Source organism: Mercenaria mercenaria, chromosome 14 (genome assembly GCF_021730395.1).
Source record: "Mercenaria mercenaria strain notata chromosome 14, MADL_Memer_1, whole genome shotgun sequence".
In the NCBI taxonomy this organism is placed as follows: Eukaryota; Metazoa; Mollusca; class Bivalvia; order Venerida; family Veneridae; genus Mercenaria; species Mercenaria mercenaria.
Genome location: NC_069374.1, coordinates 73,748,349 through 73,767,056, shown reverse-complemented (window position 1 = coordinate 73,767,056; position 18,708 = coordinate 73,748,349). Strand labels below are relative to the sequence as shown.

The window sequence follows — 18,708 nt, the reverse complement described above, 5'->3', positions numbered from 1 at the left end:
TTTTGAGAACGGCGTTTTCGTTACAATAAATCAATTTTAATGTGGTAGAGTCATCATGTCGTCATCACGCAGACTTACTGTCCATGAAAAACTTGAGCTACCACTAAAGGCGATTAATACCCCCTACACCCATCACTAGACGCCGTTTTATTAAGAGAACTAAAATGTTGTCAGCATGACTTTCATGTGACATTGATCGTGGACTTAGTGATCTTGGATTTGAACGGTGCATTTCGTCATGATGAGGTTAATAACTGACGGTAGTTTTATAAAAATTCTTCCAGAGGTTTAGACACAAATTTAAGCTATTTGACCTTTGAACATGGATTCTGACATTGACTTGGATCAGAAGACTTGGATTATGTACTCTACATGTCGTTTGGATGAGGTTACCAATTGATGCTAATTAATTTTACGAAGTCATTCTACTGGTTTAAAATACATGAAGTGGTCATGAATTTAAGCTTTCTAACCTTTGATATCTATGATCTTGACCTTAAGGGCTCGGAATAATTTGCTATGCACGTCGTTTTCATGAGGTTAACAATTGGTGTTAGTTTTATGGAAATGTTCCAAATGGTTTAGAAGTCATGGATGGGACACAAATTTAAGCTATTTGACCTTTGGCCTACATGTATCTTTGTCCTTGGACCTAATGAGCTTTGCTGAGCACCCTACATGTGAGTTTAATGGGTTAAAGACCCACCACGACCTAGTGATCTATTTTTTTGCCCACAAAATCTTCATGAAAACCATTCTGATAATACAGGTAATATACAGCTAAACTATAAGTTTTCAGGTGGACAATTTAGGCCCTTTCTGAATAAATGTGTTTTCACAACTTTACCTGCAAACTTATTCAGTCAATCTCTTTTTGGCATTGTTTCAAGAATATAGATGAATAACTGTCTTACACTGACTAAACAAAATGTGATTGAAATTTAACTAAATACACCGAATAATGTACTATTACTACACTAAATCAATAAAATGTTAAGACAAAACACATTGTCTTGACCTAATATGTCACTGTCAATTTGAAACTAAATTCTTGTATATCTCACATTTTTTTATGCAAATCATGTATTATTACCATCATAGAAATACAAAAGAATACAGTTATTTTGTGGTGCCTCTTTAAATAATTGAGGCTATAGTTTTAGAAGATCTGGAGCGGACACACGTAAAGCTATCTGACCTTTAAGTGTGACCTTCACCTACAATTTATTCTGTCCAAACTACACCCAGCAAATACAAAATCTTTTGACTAACCTCTCCTGTCCAGGTACAATGGACAACCTTCTGTTCGTCTTTCGAACAAAATAAGCATATCATGATTATTCAAAGCTCAACAATTCCTAGCAGCGACAGGTCGTTTTGAGTCGAGTCACAACGTTTGATGGGTGGGGGTCCCCGAGTAGCTAAATATGTTTTTTACAGAATTGTTTTCCATTTGTTCGTACATTTTTTATCTGTCGAAATTAGGCAGTTGAAGAAAAACTCATTTTTCTTTTTTTCCCTCTCATTTTATTATTTACTTTTCGTTTTTACTTTTTTAATCATTCAACAGTGTATATCTTTTTTGCAACCTATCATAACAATAAAAGTCTAATTGTATGTACACAAAATGTTTAGGAAAAGGATTCAGATACTAGTAAGTTACTTTGTAACTTTTTCCTAATCCTAACTGTGTTTGTTACAATGCTGTTTATGTTATGTTTACTTGATGAAAACATTACGTCAATTATTGCAACCGGAAATATGAAGACATTATAACAATTGTCGCAACCGAAAATTATGAACACGTTACTAGTTATCGCAACCGGAAATATGAAGACATTATGACAGTTATAGCAACCGGAATTATAAAGACTTTACTTCTGTAATCACAACCGGAAATATGAAGACATTACGACAGTTATAGAAACCGAAAATAACAACAGTTATCGAAACCAAAAATATGAACACTTTACTACAGTTATCGCAACCGGAAATATGAAGACTAAACTACAGTTGTCGGAACCGGATAAAAGAAGACATTACGAAGTTATCGCCATCGGAAATATGCTGTAATGGTAGTACAGTCTCCATTCTGGTGCTATTCAGTTAAAAATTTTAAGTAAACATCCCTTCGAATTACTTAAAAAATTTTAACTGAATAGCGAACAGTGCAGACTAAGGATGTGCAGGCTGAACTTGGTCTTCCCTTGTCGCAAAGGCTGAATCTCTTGCCCGCCAGCAGGCTAAAAAGGCTGAAGCAGACGCTTATTATCTATTATTTGTAATTCGTACTTATTCTTGCATTAAACATTTATTCAGTCAAAAGCAGCAAATGATCGTTAAAATTATAAGGATTCTTTTCAGAAAGCCACTTCAATTTATACAAACACCAAATTTGCAAAACTTCAACCAAGTTGTTCTTTTTTAATGGGACCAATAATAAGTAATATAATGTCCCGAACTTCACCCAAGCATTCCGTATATTCATTTTACCAACAAACAACGTACATGTTTAACAGAAGAAAACATCTAGTCTTTCTAAATAGACGACTGTATTTCTTGATCGCAAAAATACATGTACAATGTGATGAATACGAGTATTTTTGCGTCGTAATCGTGATGACAGGAGTAAAAAATAACACAAAATTGCTCAAGTTCAAAATTTACCCAGGATGTTGAAGTATATTTAGCCTAGCTAGTCATAATAGATAACTGATTTTAGGAGTTGCCAGAGCAGTAAAAAATATGCATTTATACAACATATTGTCTTGAAGCAGTCGAAGGATCATCACCAAATTTGGTCTGTTGCATTCTTGTAAGGTCTTTTTTTTCAGGTTTGTTTTCCAGATACTAGTAGTTTTATTTAACTGATTTTTAGGGACTGCTAGGACTTAAAATATGAAAGGAGAGTTTTTAATATTTATTTAAAAAGCTCTTTATAGATTATCACCAAAACTGGTCTGTGGCATCCTTGTAAGTTCTCTCTCAAATTCGTTTAAATGATTTCACAAGATCAACATTACTGTATTTCCTGTTGGAAAGAAAAACAACTCCTAAATAAAAATGATCATCTATTGAAAAAGCAACGTATTTGTTTTCATAGAAAAATGTTTTTTATTAATGCTGAAATTCCCCTACCTTTGTATTCGTAGACTATCCATAAATACTTGTTTCGCATTTTCAGCCTGTCTAGATTTTACAATTTTCAAGTGGCATTTACTTTTTTTTAATTTTTCTTCTTTCACATTATGGACTAGATTCTTATCAATAAAATCGTCAGAAGTGTGATCATACGTTTAGTTGCTTATCTTTGTTTATTAAAACACGTTTCTATGGATGAAACTTGCTTTGTGTGTGTGTGTGTGTGTGTGTGTGTTTGGGTGTGTGTGTGTGTGTGTGTGTGTGTGTGTGTGTGTGGTGCACGCGTCTGCGTGCTGTGGGTTTCGTTTTGAGGAGGCTGCGTTTTTGGTGCGTGGCATTCCCTGTTTGATATTTGTCTTTGTTTTTATACCCCTGATGTATATTCCAAGGGCACATCGCTTGGTAGGCTACGAACATTTATTTCCACGATCGACGTCTTATGGAAAACACGCATTAACCCTCGAATTTACACATGTGATTTGATATCCCAATAACCGTCGTGTCGTTGAAAACTATTACTTTAATAGTATTAAACAGCGGATCAAATAAATCAAGATGAAGAAAAAGAAATGTCTTCCCTTGTGTCAGTTAAAAAATTGAACTACATGTATTTATAGTTAATAACTGGATATATGAAATACCCACACACTTAAACACCACAAAACACTTCATATCTAGACAGGAAATGACATAATCATAGACTATAACTTAAATAAATAACTGAAGCATGTCAGTGGACATATATGAAATATATGGCATTTCTCAGAGTCTGAAGAATAGGCTCCAGGTTACTCAAAACAAGATCATTAGGTTTGTCCTTAGACTTGATCAAAGAAGTCATATTGATACAGAACACTTCTTACAGTTGGGCTGGTTACCTGTCACAAGAAGAGTAGAACAAATAACTCTAAATCACGTTTTTAAAATACATTCAGGTTCTGCCCCTTCTTACATGAATGAGTATTTTACTCAAGCCAGTTCTGTACATAGTCACAATACCAGGTTTAGTAAATGGTCATGCTTCAGCATTCCTAAAGTCAAAGGATTTGGTAAAAAGTCATTCAGCTATAATGGTTGTTCTTTGTGGAATAATTTGCCACATAATGTTAAAAATTCTGCAAACATGCAGCAGTTCAAGGTTTCAGTAAAAAATCATCTCCTACATAGCTTGTAGTTACATTTGTCTTTTCTAATTATACTGTGATTGTTTTACTGTGATATTTTTTTTAAACTGCTAAAAACTTGCTCAAGTTACCACCATTTATTACAAGTTGTTGTGCCTTGCTAGGACATGTCATCATTCATCTAGGACCACAATGGAAATAAGGGGTTTCACATTCCCCTTTTTTGTGTCATCCTGGGTATATGAATACATGTCCTGGTACATTTTTTTCTGCAGTTTTTGGTATTTTAAATTAGTAATGTTTCTTAATTGTCTTTCAATATGTTTTAATTCCTAGTCATTGTATATGTGATATTTGAAATTTGTTTTAATTTTGTGTTGTACCATTTCATGTGTTTTATATACTGAAAAATAAATCAATCAATCAATACTTTGAATAATTTAACTTCCGTGTTGACATCACTCAGTTATTTTTAATCATTGCAATTCAAAGAGTACAATATTGTCGGCACTGGACTGAGTAACAATTAATACATTTTGACACGGATCGAAACAAACAGAATATGGCCGTTTCACTCCGTCAGAACCTTGAGCGACCACACCAAGCTCCTTCATTCCCCCTTGTTCTACCTGTATGACTTTGTTTGAACCATACGCACTTGCAAAAATATTTCCTCTTTTGTCTGTACAAACTCCAATAACGTCCTTTAACTTTGCTTCATAATATGTTTGTACATGCTGTCCCTCGGCGTTAAAAATTACCAAACCATTATAAGTAGTTACAGACAAAGTATCATCATCATCATCATTATCATTGAACGTAAGGTGCCAACATAAACGGAATAAATCATTGTCGGAACTGCCATTTAATACGGTCTGTAGCAGGTTGCCCGTCATATCATGTATGTAAAGTGATTTATTGTAGTCAGTAATGTACAATCTTTTATCTTTGTAAGCAATTCCATAGGCTCCATGGTCTAGTTTAATATGCCGTGTGCATGACATTCGAGTATCCAATGACATGAACTGCATGCTATTGTTGCATAAACTTACTGCTGCCTCTTGTTTACTTATACAGCAGACTCCATTCGGCTGAGATGGGAGGTCGCATTGGTCGACAACTGACATTTTTACAATGTCTACTCGTTTGAGATTTTTATTGTTAAAGTCAGCAAGAAGAAAACCATTGTCTGTGAAACAAGAACCATGCACACTACAACGGGATGTGTCACTTGATGTTTTAACATTCAATGACCGGGTATTCGTGACTGTGTACAAGGTAGTCCTTGGCTGGGAAGGAGCGGGACGAGGACTTTTGACGGTACCCAATGTCTTTATTTGTTGCAAGAACTTTCGCATTTCAGGATTTTCTACAAAAGATAACGTTGTGTCATTGCGCTCCTTCAGTGAACGCAAAACAATTTCAGCTTCAGCAAATTTCGTCTGGGCAGTTTTCATATAGACGAATTGTTGAGCTCGATTTCCGTCTGACTTCTGTAGGTTATCAGCATCTCGTTTCAATGTATCCTCTTCCTTTTCTGCTTTGTTTTTCTCTTGGTGCAGAATATATTCTATTTCACTAAATTTCTTCTCGACTTCCTTTATTGATTCTTTTTCCATATTTTCAAGCAGCATTTCCATTTCTTGTCGGTATTTCTTGATGGCATTTATAGTTGTACTCTTAGATTTTAGTAATTTTTGTAAAAAGATTTCTCTGGATTCCTTCATTTTGGTCATTGTAATCTTCGTATCTAACAACCTTTGAACCGTTGTGTCCACATCCAATCTCTGAAATTTCGTATCAATAACATCAGGTATCGACTGGACGTCTTTGCAGCTTCTGAAACGACGAAAGTATTTTATTTATGGTACACTGCTTAAATGTTTGTCGCATGTTTATCCAAATTAAATTGTTGATAGAAAGAGGAAATCTTGGGGAATATCACTTGATTTATTATTCATGATTTATAAACTGTGCTTTTTATTAGCCAGGAATCATATTTTACGAAATTTAGTGTCATATTTTGAGTCTCACTAAATTATTTAGTGGAAAGGATAATTTCAAAGCTGATTGATGATATTCGTACTTTCTTACAACAGTCGATAGCTTCCTATGTATTATCAGTTTAACCTATATCTCGCTTTATAAGATAAAGGCGCATTGGAGTTAATGTTGTCAAAGTAATCGCTCCACCAACTGAATTCATTTAAACATAAAGGTGCATTCAAAAACATTATGCAACATGTATTTATATATTCAATACTGCAATACGATCTCAATAAATTGTAAATATAAACCTGACCCAAATTTCACCAACCAAGTTATATAGCTATATATATATTGCTGTTAAATACTATTATGCTATTGATAATAAATTTCTGACGTTTTACCTGTGGTTTAACGCCATGCAAGTTGTACATCCGACCACGTCATGGTTTTCACAGTACATATCCACAACCTTTGTCTCATGGTAGTTACATCTAACTGTCGGTATCTCTGGTAGATCTGTTGTGAAAGTGGTAGACTTAAAACTTGACTTATCTAAGAGGCTATGACCTTTTAAAGTTGGAAAGACACTGTGCATGTCTACACATGACTGACAACAATATCCCTGGCATTCAACACAGTATTTCACAGCTTCCCTGTTCTTATTCAAATTAACACAAGTAGAGCATTTGAAGTTAAATATTTCATCAGAGGTAACTTCACTCCCACCTGTCGCCATTTTTGTCCTATATTTACTTCCTCTTTCGATTCGCATGCGCATTAACCGAGCCTTAACTTGTAAAATGATATCTCTGCAAAATAAAATAATCCTTTACTAATTTGCGAACGGCGTTTTCGTTACAATGAAACAATTAAATTTTTATTGTGGTAGAGTCATTATGTCGTCATCATGTAGACATACTGTCCATGAGAAACTTGAGCTACCACTAAGGCGATTAATATCCCCAGACGCCGCTTTGATTCAAGGAAAGTAATATATTGTTTTCATGACCTTTGACCTTCAAGTGTTACACTTACCCTGGACCTAGTTACCTGGAATTTGTACGCTCCATGTCGTCTTGTTGATGTTAATAATTGTGTAAGCTTTATGAAAATCCTTCCAGAAGTTAAGCAGGTTTTGAGCGGACACAAAGTGAAGCTATTTGATATTTGACCATGTATTGCTAATTACATGAATTCATTCTGATTTAGAAAATATGGCGCGGAAGCTAATTAAGTTTAAGCTAATCGACCTTTGACCTCTAATTGTGCACTTGTACACCGAACGCAGTCACCCGCGTCATATGCTCTGAATTTCGCCTTGATGAGGCTGACGATGTATCCTAGATTTATTAAAATCTTCCAAGCAGTTTAGAAGATATGGGGCTGCAACGAAGTTAATCTATCTAACCTTTGACCTTGTCCTTGGACTTAGTGGCCTGCGTTATGCACTCTGTACGTACTTGATGAGGTAAATAATTGAGGCTAGCTTTATGAAAATATTTCCATTATGGATCGGACATAATGTTAAGCTGTTTGACTACTGATCTCCAAGTGTGACCTTGACCTTGAATGTCATGGCCTGAAATATGCGCTCTGAACATCGTCTTGTTGACGTTGTTAATATATTATTATTCAAGTCCTATGAAAAAAAACTTTCCGGCGATTATAAAAATTATCTCACTTTTGACACCTTGGACCGCGTGATCTGGGTTATGCGCCCTGTACATCGTCTTGAAGACGTTAATAATTTATGCAAGTTTTGCGAAAATCTTCCCTCGATTAAATATTGATATAGACCCGATAGACTTTGCATCTGGAGTATATTAACAAAAGTTCCGCATGGCGGGGTAATATATGCCGAAGTTCTAGATCAGAGAAGGAAGTGGTTTGAAGAAAAACAAGAGCTGTCCGTAAGACAGCGCGCTCGACTTTTCTCAGTGCTTGACTCTGAATTAGAGCTTTGCCAGTAAAAAAAATCCAAGTTAAAAAGGGACATAACTCTGCCAAAATTCAAATCAGAGTTATGGGGACTGTTTCTCCTGGTGTAGACTTTGACGGTAAACAAGTATTTTAAGTTTCAAGTCAAAAGCTTTGATAATAACAGAGATATTTGACTTTATCAAAAACTTTAACCAAAAATTCTAAGTTAAAAAGGGGCATAATTCTGTCAAAATTCAAATCAGAGTTATGGGAATTGTGTCTCCTGGTGAAGACTTTGATAGTAAATAACTTCTTTGAGTTTCGAGTCAAAAGCTTTAATAGTAACAGAGATATTTGACGTTATCAAAAATTTTAGCAAAAAATTCTAAGTTAAAAAGGGGCAGAATTCTGTCAAAATTCAAATCAGAGTTATGGGGATTGTCTCTCCTGGAGTAGAGTTCTATGGCAAATAAGTATTTTAAGTTTCAAGTCAATAGCTTTGATAGTAACAGAGATATCTGACTTGATCAAAAACTTTAACCAAAAATTCTAAGTTAAAAAAGGGCATAATTCTGCCAAAATTCAATCAGAGTTATGGGGATTGTTTTTCCTGGTGTAGACTTTGATAGTAAATAACTATTTTAAGTTTCAAGTCAATAGCTTTGATAGTAACAGAGATATTTGACTTGATCAAAAACTTTAACCAACGGCGACGCCGACGCCGGGGCGAGTACAATAGCTCTACTTTTTCTTCGAAAAGTCGAGCTAAAAATGGGGTGGGGTGTCGTAGGGGATGGGGTGTAATATAGCGGTAGGTGGTGGTTGACCTGTGCGGCGGCGTCGACACAGGAAAGTAACTGGGATTTTTTTTCTTTTCTTTTTTTAAGTGTGTGAAGGTTGGGGTTGGGGCGGGGAAATGGCGCACTGTTCAAATCGTATCATCACCACACAACTATATACCAAGTTTTTAAGGAATAACCTTGAATAGTTTTTAAATTGTGCGCTATACTCAAAATATGACAGTCAGATTTGACATTTTAACCTAGTTTGTCACCTTGACACTTGATCTACTGATCAGTTTCATGCAGCTCTGCACATCGTCTCGTCGCCACCTACCTATATGCCAAGTTTGAAATCAATACCATGAATAATTAATATTAAGTTATGACATAAAATATTAAAAGAAAAATTTGATCTTGCTGTGACCTTGACATTTGACATACCGACCTACTTCATTTTCCTACCTATAATCTAAGGTTAAAGTCAATACCTTGAGTGATTATTAAGTTATGCTTCGGAAAAGAAATAGGGACCAATTTGTCCTTTGAGCTCCATTTGTTACCTTAATCTTTGATCCACCAACCTGTTTATTGCGTTCTGCACATCGCCTTTTCGCCAACTACCAATATATCAAGTTCAAAGTCAATACCTTGAATGGTTATTAAGTTACGCTCCCGACGAAATTAAGACGGACAGTCAGACGCACGCGCCATTACATTATAGCTCGTTTTGCCATAACGGGAGGATAGTATGAATACATTTATGAAAAAAGCTCTATTTCAATATAATTTATGATTAATTTATATTACTGCATGAAGCATGAAACAAATATACTCGGATCCTCAATGATCACAATTATAATAACATATTAGAAGAGAAGAACAAGAGCTGTCTGTTGACAGCGCGCTCGACTATTTGAATAACTGATATAAGTGTGGGGTCAAAATATAACCAGATATTTTCAGAGAAAAGAAGGAAATAGATAAAACAATGTACCTATATTTGTTGAACTGAATAAGTCTTGCACTATATGGCAATGTGTAATTTATTATTATTATTATTAACCAATTTCTATGTCACAAAGGTCCATAACTAAGCCAAAACCTTTGTCCTAGTTATAGAGTATTGCCTACATATGGAGAAGATGATAGTAAATAAGTGGTCAAAGTGTCAAAGCCATATGTCAAATAATTTTGACAAAACATGAACTTGTAAGAAAACTGAACAAACTCCAAAAAGTCCAAAAAGGGCCATAATTCACTTTGATACTTTACAGAGTTATGTTCGCTTGCCTACAGGTAGAGACTGCTATAATAAACAAGTGATAAAAGTAACAAATCCATATGTCAGTTTACACAAAATATGGACTACGGGAATAAATGCAGTCACTTAGAGATATACTCGATCATTTTACAGGAAGATTAACCTTTACCCTGCTAATATTTTAAAATAGACTGAATGTTTACTCAAAATGTACACACTAAATAGCGAACAGTACAAAGACCAGTTGAAAGAATATCACCAAACTTGGTATATAGCAGCATTCTTGTAAAGTTCTCTCTCCTCTCAGTTGTTTTTATTAGATAGTTTCAATTGACTGTTTTAGGAAAAAGAGAAAGAAACGTTATATTATGAACGCATTTATAGATCATCACCAGCTTGGTCTGTAGCATTCAAGTCCTCTCTCAACTTCGTTTAAATTAATTTCCTTGTCAATCTTACTGTTAATACAGTTTCTGTACTTCCTGTTTGAAAGAAAAACAACTCCTAAATGAAAATGATCATTTATTGAAAAAGCAACGTATTTCTTTCATAGATATTTTTCGTTATCGCTGAAAATCTCCAAAATTTATATTCGTAGACTATCCATCATTTCATAAAATACTTGTTTTGCATTTTCAGCCTGTCTAGATTATGCAATTTTCAACTGGCATTAACATTTTTGAAATTTTTCTGTCACATTATGGACTAGATTCTTATCAATAAAATCCCAGTAAGTGTGAATATAATATATATTTAGTTGCTATCTTTGTTTAATAACCAAAATCGAAACGTGTTTCTATAAATGAAACTATATGCATCTGATGTATACTAATTCCCTTGATTGTTTTAGAGAGTTAGGATGGAGCATTCCTGAGGACACATCGCTCTCGGTCTTCAAGTTTCACGACGTCTTATGAAAAACATGCATCCCCCGACCAATTTACACGAAGACAATGTGCGTTGCGATGTGTCATAAAGCGTTTGCTATCCCAATAACCGTCGTTAGTTGACGATTTGTCGTTTATGAGAACTACATGTATTACTTTAAAAGTATTAAACAGCGTATCAAATAAGTGAAAATAAAAGAAAAAGAAGTGTAAATATTCCCTTGTGTCAGTTTTAAAAAACTGAACTATTTATAGTTACTAGTATCTGGATATGTAATTCCCTTCGGCTACCGCACACTTAAACACCACAAAACACTTTATATCTAGAAAGGTAATGACATTTGAATTTAACTTCCATGTTGACACTCAGTTATTTTTAATCACTGCAATTCAAAGAGTACAATATTGTCAGTATCGTATTGGGTAACAACTAATAAATTCTGACATGGATCGAAACAAACGGAATATGGTTTATTCACTCCGTCAGAACCTTGAGCGATCACGCCAAGCTCCTTCATTCCCCCTTGTTCTACCTGTTTGATTTTGCTTGAACCATATGCACTTGCAAAGATATTTCCTCTTTTGTCTGTACAAACTCCAATAACGTTGTTTAACTTTGCATCATAATATGATTTTACCTGTCCCTTTGCGTTAAGAGTTACTATACCATCATAGGTAGTTACAAACAAAGTATCACCATCATCAGAGAACGCAAGGTGCCAACAGTTTTTAAATATATTCCTGTAACCGTCACTGGATACTGTCTGCAGCAGGTTGCCCGTCATATCATGTATGAAAAGTGAATGTGAATTAAAGTTGTCAGTAATGTACAGTATTTTCTCTTTGTAAGCAACTCCGAAAGCTGCATGGTCTAGTTTAATCTGCCGTGTACAGTACATTTGGTTATCCAATGACACGAACTGGATGCTCTTGTTGTATAAACTTACTGCTACTTCCTGCTTATTTATACTGCAGACGCCATTCGGTCCAGATGAAAGGTCACATTGGTCGACAACTGACATTTTTACAATGTCTACTCGTTTGAGTTTTTTATTGCTGTAGTCAGCAAGAAGAAGAAAACCATTCTCTGTGAAACAAGAACCACGGACATCACAACGGGGTGTGTCACTTGATGTTTTAACATTGATTGACCGGCTGTTATTGACTGTGTATAAGGTCGTTTTTGGTTGGCAAGGAGTGGGACGAGGACTTTTGACGGTACCTAAGGTCTTTACGTTTTGCAAGAACTTCCGTATATCAGGACTTTCTACAAAAGATAACGTTGTATCATTGCGCTCCTCAAGTGAACGCAACACAGTCTCAGTTTCAGCAAATTTCGTCTGGGCAGTTTTCATATAGACGAATTGTTGAGCTCGATTTCCGTCTGACTTCTGTAAGTTACCAGCATCTCGTTTCAATGTATCTTCTTCCTTTTCTGCTTTGTTTTTCTCTTGGTTCAGAATACATTCTATTTCACCAAATTTCTTCTCGACTTCCATTATTGACTCTTTTTCCATATTTTCAAGCAGTATTTCCATTTCTCGTCGGTATTTCTTGATGGCATTTATAGCTTTTGTCTTAGATTTCAGTAACTCTTGTAAAAAGATTTTTTTAGATTCCTTCATTTTGGTCATCGTGGTCTTCGTATCTAACAACTTTTGAACCGTTGTATCAACATCCAATCTCTGAAATGTCGTCTCAATAACATCAGGTATAGAGTGGACGTCTTTGCAGCTTCTGAAACGACGAGAGGGTTTTATTTATGATACACTGCTAAAATGTTTGACCCATGTTTATCAAAATTAAATTTTTGATGGAAAGAGGAAATCTCGGGGAATATCACTTGATTTATAATTTATGATTTATAAACTGTGCTTTATATTAGCCAAGAGATCATATTTTACGAAATTCAGTGTCAGACTTTGAGCCTCACAAAATCATTTAGCCGGTAAGGATAATTTCAAAGCTGTATTATTTGTTTGATAGTATTTTTTGGTACAACACACATTGTCGATAAATTCGCATGTATTATCATTTTAACCTATATCTCGCTTTATAAGATAAAGGCGCATTGGGGTTTATATTGTCAAAGTAAACGCTCCACCTACTGAATTAATTTAAACATAAAGGTGCATTAACATAAAGGTGCATTAAAAAACATTATGCAACATTTATGTATATATACACAACTGCGATACGATCTCAATTAATTGTAAGAGTAAACCTGACCCACATTTCACCAACAAAGCTATAAATACTATTGATTATTACAATTATTTCTGACGTTTTACCTGTGGTTTAACGCCATGCAAGTTGTACATCCGACCACGTCATGGTTTTCACAGTACATATCCACAATCTTTGTCTCGTGGTAGTCACATCTAACTGTCGGTACCTCTGGTAGATCTGTGGTGAAAGTAGCGGAATTAAAACTTGTCTTGTCCAACAGGCTATGACCAATTAAAGCCGGGAAAGCACGGTGCATGTCCACACACGACTGGCAACAATATCCCTGACATTCCACACAGTACTTCACAGCCTCCCTGTTCTTATTCAGCTTATCGCAAGCAGAACATTTGAAGTTAAATATTTCATCAGAGGTTACTTCACTCCCACCTGTCGCCATTTTGTCCTTCAGAAATTTACTTCTTCTTTCGATTCGCATGCGCATAAACCGAACCTTGCAGCAAAATAAAATAATCGGCGTTTTCGTAACAATTAAACAATAGTTGAGTACTGAAGACTTACTCGCCGTTGGAAACTAGAGCTATTACTAAAGGTAATTAATACCCAAAGACGCCGCTTTGATTTAGGAAAAGCAAAATGTTGTGTTCGGGATAGTTCGCCTACAAATGCGACATCCACCTTGGACCAGTGTCCTGAGATTAGCACGCTGTTAGTCATCACGACGAGGTTACTATCCGATGATAGTTTTATGAACATTTTTCTAGTAGTTAAGAAGATAGAGCGGTCATAAATTTAAGCTATTTGATCTTTGACCACCAAGTGTGACACTGATCTGGTGACCTGGGTTATGTTCTTGACATGGTGTCTGGATGAGGTTACCAATAGATGCTAATTAAATCTTACGAACTCATTATTACGGAGTGGCCACGAATCTAAACTCTTTAACTTTTGACCTTAAGCTTAAAGGCTCGGGTCATTTGTAACTCCATGTTGATGGAGTTACAAAGATATGGAGCGGACGTGAAGCTTTTTGACCTACATGTGTTGCTTTGACTTGGTTGAGCGCTCTGCATGTCAACTTCATTGGTTAAATAATTGATGCAAGTTTTATTAAATTCTTCCCAGCTGTTGAGATAGAGCAGAGAAGTGTATTGACCTTTGCCTTGGACCATGTAACATATGGTGTGCGCTTTGCACATCGTCATGAGGAGTTTAATTACGTATCGTCCCAGCCATTTTGAAGATATGCAGCGGACAGCCCGCCCGCTTAGTTCAGTAGGTAGAGCGTTGGTCTACGGATCGCGGGGTCGTGATTTCGATCCCTGGGAGGGGCGTATGTTCTCCGTGACGACTTGATAAAAGACATTGTGTCTGAAATCATTCGTCCTACACCTCTGAATCATGTGGGGAAGTTGGCAGTTACTTGCGGAGAACAGGTTTGTACTGGTAACACTGGTTAGGTTTACTGCCCGCAGTTATACGACTGAAATACTGTTGAAAAACGGTGTTAAACCTAAAACAAACAAATAAATGCAGCGGACATGAAGAGTTATGGAATGACCTTGTCGGCATGCATAAAATATTTGCCCGTTTTCAATCGGGTTCTTTTCCAGCGCGCCGCTACGCCGCTATGACGTAATAATTGTGACGTCAGAACAGTGAATTGTTGTTTAATAATTCACTGTTTCCAGCCTTCTTTGTTTAATAGGAAAATGAATCGGGTCGTGTTAGAATTAAGAAATAATATATCTCATCGGTGATTTGTCGCTGAATAAATCACTGCTTGGAGTTCAGATGCGAAGGAATTATATCACGAGGGCGTAGCCCGAGTGGTATAATGCTACGCATCTGAACGACAAACAGTGATTTATCCAAGAGCAAATCACTAAATGAGATATATTATTTCGATTCTAACACGTTATCAAGGACTTTAAAGTACACCTTGTCGGCATGCATTAAATATTTGCCCGTTTTCAATCGGGTTCTTTTCCAGCGCGCCGTTACGCCGCTTGACGCAATAGTTGTGACGTCAGAACAGTGAATTGTTGTTTAATAAATCACTGTCTCCAGCCTTCTTTGTTTAATAGGAAAATGAATCGGATCGTGTTAGAATAATATGTATATTCAGTGCATGAAGTAGTCCGTCACAGGAGTGTGGGATAACCCACGTGAGATAAGATTTTCCAGCATTTCTAAAAATAGAGATTTTTCTGTCCAATAAGTGAGAAATTTGGCTCTACCATTTTCTGTTACCATTCCATCGCAAGTTTCAGATATAAGGATATATAGAGAGATGGAACTAAGTATCCGAGTTACAGTCCCTGTTTGGCTGCATGCTGTCCTTACTCTATGAAAAACACAAAACACATCTTTACATTTTATTTTTATTGCATTTCTAAAGTTATAACAACAAATGACCTTTAAACTTTACCATACATGTCATAAAATTGTTTACAACCCAACAATATAGAAACATTATCGCATGCATTTGATCAAAAGGTCTGCCCTATACTGCACAAATACCCTTGTACAGAATGTCACAAGACTAAAATACTATTGTTGTTTTGTAAGTTATCGTTTAATATAAGAAAATTCAATGTGTTTTTATCCACTTAAACTAGATTTTTAAACAACTTTATGTAGGGAGTAAAACTGCCAGTTACAGATTAAAACTAATTTGAGTTATCTGAACCCTAGCAAGTTTATGCTGAATATTTATTTGTATCTAAAGAATAGAAACAGATTCAAATTAACCAGAAACTGTTATACAGGATACTTCTACATAATTTCAAAAATGGCCTACAGAACAAACAGGTAAACATGTATATGGAATGCTTTAAGCATTGTGATTAATGTTCATATGAAACATCCACTGTTTGATGGTGATGTCTAACATATGTTGATAATTAGCCAGGGGTGATAACTGACAGACAGAGATAATTAACTGATGGTGATAACTGACATATGGTGATGATAAACATGGCCTAATTTATTTAATGAGTTTCGTAGATTCTGACTAACGTTTAATGACGTCATGAATGAAATCTGAAGATCGTTACTAACATTACTTCACAAAATAAATAATCTGTCACAAAAGCATTCAATGCTAAATTCTGCTATTTTAAAACAAAAGTTTTTAACAAATGAAAACACTTTCTAGGTCCTTATGGACATCAATGATATTCATAAACCTTCTAACATGACTATGATAAATGAGCATCCTTCAATGAATTCAAAATATGAGCATTCAATAACAATTCTAAACAACTTTGGATCTCATATGTTACACTTTCCTGTGGTATGTTACATCTGGCTGTCATATGTTACACTTGGATATCAATGTTACAAAAATGTCTATTCAAACAACTGGGCAAATACAGAGTGAAATTCCATTAACTGCTCTTATACCAAAACTGTACTAACTATCTTGACAAAAGTTCAGTATCAATATCAAACAAAAATACTGTAGACAGTATTTAACCATTCATAAATGTTGGTAAATAGACATGTATGTGGCATTCTATTCCACTGCATTACTATATATCCATGACTGAAAAAGTGACTTGTCTGGCATGCTTTTTAGGTCTGAAACTATTGCAAACATAATATATTTTCATTCAATAAATGTAACAAATTGTCAAAACAGAATCCCCAGACACAATTACATGTATGTACAAAGGTACCCAAATATTCATACAAAATAAATAATTTACAAACACACGAAGCAGAACTATTCAATTCACACATAATTTGATATAAAATTGCCCAATCTGTCTATATTCGTAACAAATGTTGTGAAACTCTGCACCCTAACACAGTATAGCAGGTGCAGTATGCCTGCTGTTCCATCATTTGTCACTTCCTATTATAAAGCTCTCTATGTAAAATGATGAAATGTTCCCAGATATATCTACTAGAATATGTACAGCTGATGTATGGGAATGAACTGTTGTCTTCCTCTTGTCAATCATTCTATACAGATAGCCTCCTTCTTGCTTTCACCTTTTCCTGTTTTATCTGAAAAACACAGTTTGTAGGAAAGGTTATAGAGCTGTGTATTTAAATGCACACTGTAACTTCATCATGCCACCTCACACTGGCACTACCTTTAAAATTAGTTTGAAAATTCTAAAGCCTAGATTGTCTAATAGTTTAAAGTTTAGAATGTCTTACAAATACAAATGACTATGTACAAACCAGCCAGAACCTCAAGTTACTATAATACTGAAGATTTGAAACTTTTTGACATAAAATATCGGGCAGAACATAATGTGCAATGCTGGTTTCTTTCTGTAGAATGAGGTAGCAGAAAATAAAGTGTCAAATTTTGTAAATAATCTTCTAATTAATAAGCAGCTCACACTGAAGCTGATACTAGCTGATATAAGTAAATGTATGCTGCTCACTCACGTCTAATGTATTATTCACAAGTTATTTTTCAGAATTTAATATATAAATTCATCATTCAGAATTCATTATTTCTTATTGGAGATGTGTTCACTATTTATCACAGTGGTTTAAATTCCTTTCAATATATAAAACAACCACAATATATACCGGGTATCTGGTTTACACCGAGATTGTATATTTTAATGGTTCATAATATTTTACTTCTAAAATGTTATCTATGGATACCTTTGGCAAAAGAACACATCAAACAAACTAACTTCATAGACACAAATTTGTACAGTGTAAGCAATGGCTTACATAGAATGAAACACATTTTAGTAAAAGAGTATGGAAGCCTGTCTCTTACACAGGTAAGATAACTCCAATAAAGTAATGAGCTGTAAAGGTATCCAAGTGTAAGTAAAGATATATAGCTAATAGTATCTAACAGGGAGTAAAACACTACATCTATTTATAATCAAAAACGAAACATTTATTTCCCCAGATGTGACTTTTCCGAATACAAACATTTACACAACTCCTTAAATATATCACCAGTCCACAGTACGTGCAAAATGGCGAGTCTGTATTCAACACATTTGCTGAACAAACATCAAAACTTTAGAGAAAAAATCTGTGAAAATTTATTTTTGGACAACATCTAATAAAACACTTAATAAGGAAACGAATGTCAAGACATTTAATGGTTTTATATGTGTATAAGACGGTCCTGGATTAAATGTAATGTAACATTCTATTTATCTTTCCTGGACTGTTCCACTATCAAAATATGAAAATCTGAACTAGACAGCAGCAGTGGGAAATAAGTAATATTTCATTTTTATATAACTGCTATGCTACAACATCCATCTAGTAGTACTATACTGGTTTAAGGTAAGGTATAGGTTTACTGGTTATAAGGTAGGGTATAGGTTTACTGGTAATAAGGTAAAGTATAGGTTTTCACATCCACCAAGCAAAGAATACATACCATTTCCACATATGTCAATTACTGACCATTTGCTACA

At 35.0% G+C, this 18,708-nt stretch overlaps 3 protein-coding genes across 9 annotated transcripts in view; all 3 read right to left on the bottom strand.

Annotated features, from left to right (window-relative positions):
* Positions 1-3,347: 3,347 nt before the first annotated feature.
* On the bottom strand, positions 3,348-7,019 carry LOC123527704 (uncharacterized). Its single transcript, XM_045307333.2, has 2 exons — positions 6,656-7,019; positions 3,348-6,104 (listed from the first exon to the last, which is right to left on the bottom strand). The coding sequence occupies exons 1-2, from the start codon at positions 6,988-6,990 to the stop codon at positions 4,742-4,744; spliced, it is 1,698 nt and encodes a 565-aa protein (XP_045163268.2). The 5' UTR covers positions 6,991-7,019; the 3' UTR covers positions 3,348-4,741.
* A 3,707-nt stretch (positions 7,020-10,726) lies between these two features.
* LOC123527703 (uncharacterized) lies at positions 10,727-13,781 on the bottom strand. Its single transcript, XM_045307332.2, has 2 exons — positions 13,396-13,781; positions 10,727-12,841 (listed from the first exon to the last, which is right to left on the bottom strand). Exons 1-2 carry the CDS (start codon positions 13,773-13,775, stop codon positions 11,485-11,487), a joined length of 1,737 nt encoding a protein of 578 aa, XP_045163267.2. The 5' UTR covers positions 13,776-13,781; the 3' UTR covers positions 10,727-11,484.
* Positions 13,782-15,661: 1,880 nt separating this feature from the next.
* The window catches only part of LOC123527702 (chromodomain-helicase-DNA-binding protein Mi-2 homolog), a 48,780-nt gene continuing 45,733 nt past the window's right edge, over positions 15,662-18,708 (bottom strand). For 5 of the 7 annotated variants that reach the window (XM_053523892.1, XM_053523894.1, XM_053523896.1 and 2 more), the window contains one exon: positions 15,662-17,308. Coding sequence is in view for 2 of the 7 variants with exons in the window: in XM_053523897.1 (XP_053379872.1) it covers positions 17,259-17,308 (50 nt within the window). In the remaining 5 variants the exon portion in view is untranslated. Of the gene's footprint in view, positions 17,309-18,671; positions 18,704-18,708 lie in introns of all 7 variants that reach the window. The other 2 variants (XM_053523893.1, XM_053523898.1) reach the window with 1 other exon arrangement.